Here is an 11,810-nt window from a genome sequence, read left to right on the forward strand (position 1 = left end):
TACGGAATAGTTTCGATATTGACGCTATTTATAACAAAAACTAAACCCAGAACAAAAAACGACAAAAAGCGGCCCAATAGGAACAAAGAGCGCCTCCGCAGCTGGCGGGTTGTTTCTAGTCGGATTGTAATTTATGTAACCCTCGTCCGGCGGTTCAAAACTTAACTGAGCTAAACGCGATTCATTAGTTTGTAATCTGGGTTTTGTTTACCATTCTGTCCTGATGCATTCTGAAAAGCTACGATGGGAAACTTTACATGCTTTAAAAAATTCACCAAAGGCAAATATCACATACGACCCACACTGGTCGGACAGAGGAGAGGTGAGTTCACGCTAAAGCTAAAGCTAACTTGGTTAACTCACATTGGCTAGTTAATGTTAGCTGGGCCAAGCTGTCCCTATCTGTTTAGCTGAAATACTTGAAGAAATAATTTATTATAATGACTTAGTAGCAATTTGACTCTACCAAGACTGTCTGCAAGGAGGTTAATTAACGCTACAGCTTGTTAAATTAGTAATACAGACCAGTAACAAGGAGCAGAAGCAGGTAGAAAACCTGTCTTAAAGTAGTAACTGTTATTATTATTGAGCTAAGTAAGCAAGAGTTTGCTCTTTACGCTCAACTAGAGTGGAAACTTTGCTCTCAGCTGTCTGGTGAACTTGCACCAAACATAAACTGCCGTACATATTTTGAAGATCACACTAAGATAAATGATTTTAATTGATCACAAAAGTTTCGACTCTTGGGTTATTTCAAGCCTTAAGTGTACACAGTGGTGCGGTGTAAATAGCTGTGGTTGAAAGTAACCAAGTACAAATTGTTAGTGTTTTCTTAATCATTAAGGTTTGTCATCAAGTAAACTAATTGGGGCTCATAACATATAAGCCCGTAGGTACATTTAAACGAGGAAGCAGGGCTGCACGTTATGGTGAAGAAATAATTGCTATTTTTTTTGCAGTCATTGCGATTGCGATATGATTTATAATGAGGGGGAATGATCATTTGCCACAATTTTCATTTTCAGTGAAAAAGAAACTAAAAGTCATTAAGGTGTAACCCTCGTTGGCCTCTGAACAAAACAAACATTCAGAGAACAAGATTTGTAGGTCAGGGCATCTCTGCAGCACTACAGTAATTCATTGTTTTTACTTTCATCAAAACATTGCAGTCTCTGTGATTTGGTTATTGCTCTTGGCCGTATAGCAATTAATTGTGCCAATAATGAAAAATGTGTGTATCATTATTTTGATAATGAAATTATAGCCTATAAATATTGGGCATAATAGTCTGTTTTGACAGATTATGTTAAAGTAGGCTATTTCATTTCTTGGGCATTTTTTTTTTTTAAATAAATGAACATTTGATGACTCAGAAGTGTTCTTTGTTGTTGTTGTGATAGTGAAAAAAAATACATACTGTGCATCCCTTATTTAAACAGCTAAACACGTTGCGTGTGAATGGATGAAGTGCAATTGACCTCTAATGTGTCTGTGTACTTACAGAATATTATGGCAGGTTGTAAAGAGGCCTTCAGCCTGTCATTGCACTCTGGGGTCATATTAGAGCGTCTCAGCTCCTCACCTTTGCAGAAGTCCTGCTTTCTGGGCTCCAGCTCTGGAGACTCCAGCCCCGGCCTCCCTGAGGAGATCTCGGCCTCAGTTTCCTCCACAGGATCCGTCTCTGACCTCAATGGCAAGCACATAACATTTTCTGCAGCCCCGCCTTTAAGGACCGAAAATGGGCAGGCAAGTTTCTCATCCTGAATACATGCTGATCTCTCTGTGTTTCTGTATGTGAAGCAAAATGTGTGCCAAACTGTTTTTTGATATGATTTGCCAGGGTTTAATGAAACTTAGTTGTATTTGTGTGTTGGCATTCAGAGAGAAAACGTAAAGAATATTTAGATATTTGAGACAACTTAACGGCAAAATGTCTCTAATTTGTTTCAGAAAGTTATGGTACATTACACCAGTCATCATTAGAAATGATTCAGCCATTTAATATAAAGTTAAGATTAAACAACAGACGGGTTTTGTAAGAATTTTGCATTTTTGTTTTGTGGTACAAATGTTCTTGAATTTAATTCCATCAATGAGATTGCAAAAGTTTTACTATTGACTCTCAAAACCTGTAGATTACCTTCTTTTTCATACATACTGCAGGCTCTTAGTGATGAGACGAAGGATGAAGATCCAGAGGCAGATTTCAGTGACGTGTCCAGTCCTGCATCGCTACCTGCCATTTCCCTGCCCTCACCCAAAGGCATGGAGATGGCGGGTCGCATTATCAAATTTGAGAAGGAACAACGAGAAAAGGCAAAGGTTGGTCACAAAGAGTTAATTATCCCATGACATCAGCTTAACAGCTGTGTAAGAAAACTTTGGCTGTGTAATATTTTATGTTAAATAGTTTGAAGTGCGTGTTTGAATGAATTAGATTAAAATACCAAACATTTTCTGGCTCCAGCTACTGTCTTTTACCGCTTATTTATATATTTTGGGAATGAAAATGTCTAATATAACAATCTTGGGCACTTTGACTTTGCTACAAGTTACTTAAAGCTTCTTTACACAATCTTCTCTAATCCTACTTTTTTCTAGGAATTCCATAAGTCAAAATTCTTTCTAGGAATTCCATAAGTCAAAGTTTAAGACCATTTTCAGACCATTTATTTTGCTGACAGCACATCACCTGTGCTCCATTTATAGCCTGCCTGATTGAGCTCTTAAATCTGTCCCCTCAGATGGCGCTCAAACTTCGGCAGGAGATGCAGGAAAAGCAGGTGGCGGCGGTGGCGAGTTCCGAGTCAGAGCAGCTGAAACGCTTTGAAGAGTTCATGGAGCTGAAGCAGCGGCAGGAGTATCAGAGTATGAGGGACATGATGGACAGAGAGTAAGAGCCACTTTCAAGGATGCAGGTCTCATGGTGTTTAACATCTCTGAAATGTTATGTGTTATCAAACCTCTCTTGTTTTTTCCACTTTCTGCACTGCAGAACTAAAGAGAGCATTGGGCGTCAAGAGAAGCTGAAGGAAGAGCAGCGACACAGAATGAAGGTACGATCATCAGACCACATGTAGATTAACATCAACATTAAAGGGTTGAGTGACACCCCAAAAATGGTTGCTTTAAAGGTTTACAAACTCTGGTGTGCATATCTTGAAGTTGTCAAGAATGTCAGATTAGAAAAGCACTCCTAAGTGACTAAAAATGTACAAAGTGATACATTTTTGTTTTGGGAGCCAAAGAATTTTATCAACTTAAATAATACAGGATATTAGATCTATCCATGCTAATGTGTGAGAGCTTCACAGGTGTCTGAATCTGTTAGAGCTGCAAGGAGAAAATTAATGTTAGGAGGGATATTAATTGATGACAGTGAGCTTATTAAAAGTAGGGTGATAGGGACAAAATCAAATATCGCAATATTTTTGACCAAATATTTTATAAATATTGTGACAGTATTGTTGGGATGACTATTCCTGTGGCTATAAGCTGACACAAAATATTAACACAGTGAGATGCTTGATAAATAATTAGCTGTAATGTGGATATAATGACTAACTGTGTAAAGGCAAATAATTGCAAATTGCAATAGTGAAGAGCTAGAGCAGTCAGAAAATTACATCACTGCAATGCAGCTTTAAAAACAGGGAAAAGACAACACATATGCCATGTAATGATCCAAAATGTAAGACGCTCTCTAGTGTCATATCACTATATCGATATAATATTGATATATTGTCCTAACCCTACTTAAAATATTTGGCAACACTTTCTAATTTTATAAATGATCTGAGACAAACAAAAGCTCACGCTTCCACCATCAAAACTGAGGGCGACAGTGAATATGTAGCTTTGAAGCACTGATTATTTGAGTTTTTCGCAACTAGCTATATTGAAAGGCAATATTTAAGTTAAGCAATATTACATGAGAGGGAGTGCTTTTGGACTGAATATCATCACGTCTATGATTCAATCGTAGGCACAAGGCTGCAGTTATTCTGTTTGCAGCTGTGTATGTTTTCCACCGTGTGAATCCATTTTCTATATCGTCCTCTGCATCAGATCCTCAACCTGCGGCTGAGGGAGGCGGAGCAACAGCGCCTACGGGAGGCTGAGCTCGAGCGGCAGCGGCAGGCGGAGGGCAGGGAGAGGCTGCGTAACCTCAACACCATCCAGGAGGAGATTCTGCAGCTCAACCAGCTGCTGGATCCGTCCAGCCAGACAAAAGCTGATCTCCCAATGGCCAGCCTCAGCTCCCTCAGCACCCGCGGGAACCAGCTGTGCTCCCAGGTGTCAGAGGTGGTGCGAAAGACAGCAGAGGTCAGTTTAACTGCTGATTGGTGAAGTTCGGGTTTGGATCAAGGCTCTGTCCTACACTGATGGGGAGAATGTCTGGAGAGAGATGGAAAATCATTGTGGTTGTGTTAAAGGATCATTCCAATTTATTACAACTTGAATACAAAGGCGCTCGGCAGACTTATTTGGCAGAGAAAACGTAAACAGCCAAATTATTACCCAGTATTTTCAATGAAGGTCCACTGCCATGTCTTTCCAGGGAGAGTTCCCCAGCGTGGAGGACATGACCGTGGCCGAGCGAGCCCTCCACGAGATGAGGGCGCTGATCCGACTGATGCAGGGGGAGGTAGCCAAGGCTCAAGAGAAGAAGAAGAAGGAGCAGGAGCAGGAGGAGGAGCGCAGGAAGCAGGCGGAGCTGCAGGCGCAGCAGGAAGCGGAGAAGAAGGCGGCGCAGTCGGCCAAAGAGAAGGCACAGAAGAAAGGTGAGGCTGTGTACTGTGTATCACTGCATGGATATCACCCAGAACTCCTGTGTTTCAGTCACGGAACTGCTTATAAAATGTTGAAGATGAACCCACTAGGTGGTAGGAAATCTTCACTCCCTGTTAGCAGGGAAGAAATGATGTCAGTTGGCTGTGGAGTAACAAAAATATTTTGTTGGTCTGCATGCTTGGCTACACTTGGGTTGTGACTAATGTCTCCATAGTGTTTTATGTTATACATTGACGGGACATCTTTATCACCACAGTTCAGTGAAAATCAATACATTATTCCATTTTATTTTTGCTATACATTGCAGATTGGATGTGCATTATTTCACTGCATGTAACTGTCAATTAGCTTCTTTTGTCTTCCAGAAAAGACTCGGTGAACCTTTAAAGTTGAGATTAATTTGTCAGAGTACAGTTGTGTTCAAGTGTATTCACCAGAGCTGAATTGAAACTGGTACTCCTGCATCCTCCTGTCCTTAGGAGTTTAGACTCCTGAGTTGAATTTTCAAACCAAGTTCAAACCAAGGCTGAACTTACTTAATCTATACTGAGAAAGGCCTATTGATGTATTTCTACAGAGAAATGATTCTTTAGTGTCTCTTCTGCCTTTAGAAGTCAATATTGCAGTGACATAAATGGTACAGTATCACACAAAGAAACATTAGCATTAATTTGAAGTCATGATTCTGGCCACCTGGTAATGGTCCATGTCCAATATCCAGCCTCTTTTCTGCTCTAGTTTGGTCTCCATTAACTCTTTAACTACTAGATGTTCCACTTTCTTAATCAGCGAGTATTTAACTTTGCCTGTTTGCTGGGCAGGTCGTGTTCAGAGAGTTTATCAGAGCTGAAAACAGCTGACTGCTGTTGCTGGAAATGAGCATGAATCAAACAGTAAACAAGTTTTAAAGACACTGTGTGTTTGGTGATAATTTTCTGTGGGTTCATCACTACACTAATCACGACCCCTTTCACATTAGATGTTGCCATCTGACCCACGGTTTATAAATACATATTGTTTACAGCAGCTTTAAAGAAAAGATTGTCTTTTAAGAATCAGATTTCAAAGCTTCATGTGGCAGCAAGAAGTGAATTTGTACATGTAGGGATAAACATCATCAAAGTGATCACTAGTTAACATTTATCAGTCTGTAATGCAGGCAGACAGCACAGTACATTTGACTGTTATCGTCTTCTAACAGGTCTGCAGAACAGCGCTGAAGACAGCACGCTGAAATGGTACAAAGAGCTGCAGGACTTGGCCACCCAGTGCGCCCAGTCCTTCGAACAACTCAACTCCCCAAAAGACGCCCAGGTGAGTTTGTCCTTCTTTGCATGAAGGTTCATTTAGATATAATTTTTCCCAGGCAGAGAGGAGAGTTTTCTCTTACATGTGGAGTCAACCATACAAGAAATGTGCCAAATAATTCAGTCTAAAATAGGTGCATTTAAAAAAAAATTATAAATCTGCTGAACATTGGATCTGTATGTATTGTTGGATATGTATAGTCTATATTTCTGAAATTCATTTACGTGTGGACATTAGGCACATACAAGCCTCAGCAGGTCAGCGAGGTGTGCACACTATCCTGTAAGCTACAGAATGCCTTTTCCTGTTTCTATCTATCAGTCATTATTCATAACATGCAGTGATTTGCTAAATAATGCTTGTTTCTTTGTGAGTTTAAATTTACACATCTGAAGCATTAAAGTGCAGCGTAAACCTCTGTCACTCACAGGAATTTGATTTTCCCACGTGGGTCCAGATGATGCACTGATGAGGCAGGATGACAGTCACCAAAACTGTTGAATTACCTGTCATTCTGTTAAACTGCACGTTTTCCCCTGTGGACTCATTTGTAAAAAGTCTGTCAGTGTGAACACAGACCGCACCAGGACTAAAATGCAACAATTGTTCTTTTCTTTTTTCTTTTGGTCTGGACCAAATGAACCAAACTGTACGTGTGACAATGTCATTAAGCATCCTTGTGGCAGTGGAAACTTTTAACATGTGAGCAGAGCTCTGTGTAGATGGTTTCATTTCTTTTCTCTGGACTCAGACAAAGAAGCTGAAGCTGGAGCTCCAGAAAGCAGCCACCATCCCCGTCAGTCAGATCTCCAGCAACTCCGGGTCACAGCTCCGAGAAATCTTTGACAAGATCGACAAGCTGCTGTCGGGACGGGCAGTGGTGTCGGGGGGGAAGTCTGTCTCCACCTCCCAGCATCCACAGGGCCTGGACTTTGTCTGCTACAAACTGGCTGAGAAGTTTGTGGTGAGTCCACCTGGTTCTGTTTGAAACATTAGACCAGAAACTATTCACATTGAATAAATGACTTGGAAGAAGGGAGTTGAGGAAAGAGAAAATAGCATGATATTTCATCAGAAATAGTGCTGCAAGGATTAGTCACCTGGAAGATAGTGAATCAGCAAAAGGTCTGATGATTGATGAGTCATTAATCAAGCAAAAAGCAAAACATTCTCTGGTTTCAGATGTGAGGATTTGCTGCTTTTCCCATGTTCAGATCATTGTAAATGAATTATTTTTGGGGATTTGCACAGTTGGTTTGAAAAAACAGCTGATCTGAACACGTCGCCTTTAAGTCTTTTTCAATATTTACTGAGATTTTATACACTGGATGATTAATTTCTCAGTCAAAACAATCGTTAGTTGTTGCCCTTGATTAAAAATAGCTGCATAACATCAAAGTTTCAGAAGTGGAGCATCTCTAGTATCTCTAATATGGTTCAGAGTTGTTTGGCCCACTTTCTGCATGTTACACACATAAATACACATTGACAGTTGACCTTCTTTCATCATCACTCATTTTAAACATCAGTACAGCTGATCTCACATTATGGCTATTGACCGATGTTCAACGTTATCAAATTTCATATTTATTCACATATCGGACCACAGAAAACAGATGTTTAAAAACATCCAGACCCCCAAATCACAGAGACTAATATGACGTGTATTTTGTGAAATATGATGGGTCATTTGCAGTGGAATTTCTTCTTTACAAATTATAGACATGGCAGATTTGCAGGATTAAGATCACAGGTGATCTCCGTAATTCTTACAAATTATTAGAGTTCCCCAGGTATTATTAGTCCACTGCAAGGAGGGCTCAAGTCTCAAACACTGGCAGATTTTGGTCAGTTTGTAACATAAAGCAGAATTTCCAAGTTTATCTGGGTGACTTTTATCTGAGAGCAGCTCTTTCACTTAAGTCCATGCTGCAGGTTCAAGGAAGTTTTTTCCGGGTAACTCCATAATCCTGCTAAAAGAGACAGGCCTCTATTTCACGAAACAACAATTGTTAATATCGATCAGTAGCAGAAAAAAATTGATCACAATGGGCTATCCATTTGTTATATTCAGAAGATGACAACAGTGGAAATTAAACCGCTAACTCTGCAGGACCAGTGCCATTTGTTATTATTCAGCACTGAAAATTCATATTTTCAGTATTTAGTCTACAATGTGTTCAAAAAACCAAAACAAGTAACAACAAAACACCTCTGGGATCTTTTTTTGCAGAAACAAGGAGAGGAGGAGGTGGCGTCTCACCATGAAGCCGCTTTCCCCATCGGCATGGTGGCCTCTGGCATCTGGGAGCTGCACCCTCAAGTGGGAGAGTTCATCCTCGCCCACCTGCATAAGAAATGTCCGTACGCAGTCCCACACTACCCTCCAATGAAGGAAGGCACTCCTGTGGAGGACTATCAGAGGTCCGGGAGAAAAAAATCTGTCTTAACTCACCTTTTACTCAGTTGTTATGTTTGATTAATCACAAAAATTAAAAAGAGAATACAGAGTTGTGTCAGGTATTTTGTCTTCACCTCTTCAGGATTCTTGGTTACCGTGTGGACGACTCGGGGGTTGAAGGTCAGGACAGTTTCCTGAAGAGGATGTCTGGGATGATCCGGCTCTATGCTGCTGTGATTCAGCTGAAGTGGCCCAACAGCTCCAAACAGGGGGTAAAAATTATTTATTACACGTTATTGATCCGAGTGACAGCACTGTTCCAAGCAAAAATTTAAAAATCTATTCGGCTTCTGCATCTTTACACCTCTGATGTTGGGTTATAACACACTTTACACTCGACATGTTTCAGTCCGCTCCTCACGGCCTGAACCACGGCTGGCGTTGGTTGGCTCAGATGCTCAACATGGAGCCTCTGGCAGACATCACGGCTACGCTGCTGTTCGACTTTCTCGAGGTGAATCCTGTAACTTTTTAACTGCTTGCGTGGACATTATTCAATTATACTACTTAAAATATCATCGCAGTCAGACGGGAATCTTGTACCTCCCTATTTAGTTGTGTTTTTTAGAGTTTAGTATGTTATTATGACCAAAGCAGGCTTGTTTTCAGAGATATTGACGTGTTTTGTCAGATTTCTAAATCCTTATTGGTGACTGTTTGAAAAGCTGCGGATGCAGTGAAGTTTATTTATTACTGTGGTTGGTGAAAGCATCTGTGGATGTAAGAGTGGTTTAAACATGTAAAGGTTCAGTGTTGACGTTTCTTTTTGTTTGTGTGTTTCCCTCAGGTTTGTGGTAATGCTTTGATGAAGCAGTATCAGGGCCAGTTCTGGAAACTCATCCTGCTCCTTAAAGACGAATACTTCCAGAGGTACTCACACACTCACTTCAGATTAAAAGCACATTGAGTCTTTCATCAGCAGGTCAGACATGTTGGCAGCAGCTGTCGCCACAAGTTTGACTTTCCTCCGTCTGATATGTTGGATGTGTGTCTTTGCCGTCTCCAGAATTGAAGCGGTGACCAGCGCTGGACAGATGGGTTCAGTCATCAGACTCAAACAGTTTCTAGAGGTATGTTAACACACTGCTCAGACGGTCACAATGTTGTTACGTACTGTGGTTTTATTCAAAGAAGATGGTTATGACCTCAAAAGTGTTGGCAAAAGCAAGAAAGGCAACATTACTTCATGCATTTTAAGTCTGCATCTTGAATGAATTAATGTATTTTATGATAAAACACTACACTGCAGTCATTACATACGTTAGAGAAGACAAGAAAAACATACATTTGTAAAGTATATTGATTATTTGTGGTGATATCAACCTGTGTTTTATTGTTAAAAAACTGAACTTTGTCGCCCACACATAGACGTCACTACAGAGCCGACAGATCAGTCCGCCCAAAGGCCAGCTGAGCTCCATGTTCTGGAGGACATGACGGAGGAGATGTCGTGTTGGATGTTGCTGCGTGGCGTCGTTAAGGACAGAATAAAGCAGAGAGGGATTTGCTCTGATGCTGGGACATTGCGTGTGCTTACATAGCTGGAGGGAGACGTGCTCTACAGGCAACTACAGTCGGTAATCGGCAAGGAAAAGTCAAAGCTACTCCTGGAGGAAGATGGCTGTCACATCTGGTGAAGCGCCAAGTGACGCAGCTTCTGTGGCTCATGAAATTTGAATCCGATTAAATGGGAATCACGAAGAAAGAATCGGGAGGAATTTGATGGACGGTGACACATTTTCTGAATACAACATATTCCAAAGTAAAAAAAGAAACTGAATCTGAATGGGCTAACAGCCATATTATTTATCGTTGTATTCCTCAGAATAATAAAGGGAGCACTTGTTGAAGACATCCGTCCTCCCAACATCAGTTCAAATGTTCTGGGTGTCATTCACTCAGTGGTTTTCTGTTTCTTACATTGATGTTTGCACCAAAGTCCAGCAAAAAGAGCCAAATTCTTGAATGAGGACATGCAATAATTATGCATTGTGTTGAGATGTAAATGTCTCCCTTAGTTTTTTCTGTAAAGTGCCTCAGATTGAGTCCTCTAAACAATTCATCTGTGCTTTTTTACTGTTACTTTGTTGTAATCCCTGTGGGTGGAAAAAAGCTCTTTATTTTAGTTTATTTGTTCACGTCAGGATTACTGCTGTTGATGTTTTTATTAAGTCCTGACAGTCACTCTTATCATGATTGTGTTGAATGATTTGAACTTCTGCTATTTATATTTTTATGAATCCACCATGTGGAACAAAGATTCATGCTCTGAACTGTCAGTTCACTGACAATGATTTTACCCTAAGATTAGAAATATAAAGGGGTTTAACAGCAAAACTGCTGAAGTGCATTGGTCAAAACTTTCCAAAATACGAATGGATTGGCCCTCACGTTCCTCAGTGCTTTAAAGTGAAACTCTGCGTGCTTTGTTTCTTTACAGTTGTTGGTTTGGCAGAATAAAGCGTAAAGGTTTGTTCTGGATATAATGTTGATTATACATGTAGGTGTATCACCACAGTGATTGTAATCTTCATCTATAAACCAAATGTCTGAAATAAAACCTCATCAGCAGTTTACTGGAAGTGTTTGTCATCCCTGGGTTTGTTTGTTTATTTTGCCTTCCATGAAAAATAAAATTATCTATTTTTGAAAAAAAAAATTACATTAGAAACTTCAAAACTTTAGTAGGAGATTTTACAGCCATGTAGAAATAGTCGCAATCAATATCGTTCAGTTCCATTCAGGTCAAACAGAGTTGAGGTGTGGCTGTTTTACATGCTGGCTCACTGGAAAGGCTATGCTACACTAAATGGAATGGGACCTTAATTAGTATAATGGGTAACACCTTTGTTTTGTACTGATGGTTGGCAGTGGTGGAGGAAGTCCTCAGGTCTCTTAAGTAAAAGTAGTACTTAATGTATATTTTAAGTATATTTTAATGCTAATGCTTGTACTTACTAAAGCAAGATTTTGATATGATTTGATAATAATGTAATAGTACTGTATGTTATAATATAATTCTGTGATAGTTTAAGCAAATTTTTCTGATAAGATTTTGTAATTTTATTAGAGAAACATTTTAAATTCAACAGGACTTTTACTTGTGATGGAGTGTTTTAGACTGTGGTATTTCTACTTTTTAGTTTTAATTCCATGTGACCACACTGGTGCTGCGCACTGGTGCCCACGAGGGGGCGCTGAAGACCATAGACAGTCAATCTAGCTTTACTGCGCATGCGCCTTGCTA

The 11,810-nt window shown here is 40.1% G+C and overlaps 1 protein-coding gene across 1 annotated transcript; it reads left to right on the top strand.

Moving 5' to 3' along the window:
* Positions 1-102: 102 nt before the first annotated feature.
* On the top strand, positions 103-11,145 carry gle1 (GLE1 RNA export mediator). Its single transcript, XM_084728213.1, has 15 exons — positions 103-322; positions 1,504-1,746; positions 2,164-2,322; positions 2,745-2,893; positions 2,996-3,056; positions 4,069-4,326; positions 4,562-4,784; positions 5,996-6,108; positions 6,854-7,066; positions 8,336-8,526; positions 8,646-8,775; positions 8,913-9,017; positions 9,351-9,433; positions 9,570-9,633; positions 9,932-11,145. Exons 1-15 carry the CDS (start codon positions 224-226, stop codon positions 9,998-10,000), a joined length of 2,160 nt encoding a protein of 719 aa, XP_084584339.1. The 5' UTR covers positions 103-223; the 3' UTR covers positions 10,001-11,145.
* The last annotated feature ends 665 nt before the right edge of the window (positions 11,146-11,810 follow it).

Source organism: Lutjanus erythropterus, chromosome 10 (assembly GCF_056507025.1).
Source record: "Lutjanus erythropterus isolate fLutEry1 chromosome 10, fLutEry1.hap2, whole genome shotgun sequence".
Taxonomy (NCBI): domain Eukaryota; kingdom Metazoa; phylum Chordata; class Actinopteri; order Lutjaniformes; family Lutjanidae; genus Lutjanus; species Lutjanus erythropterus.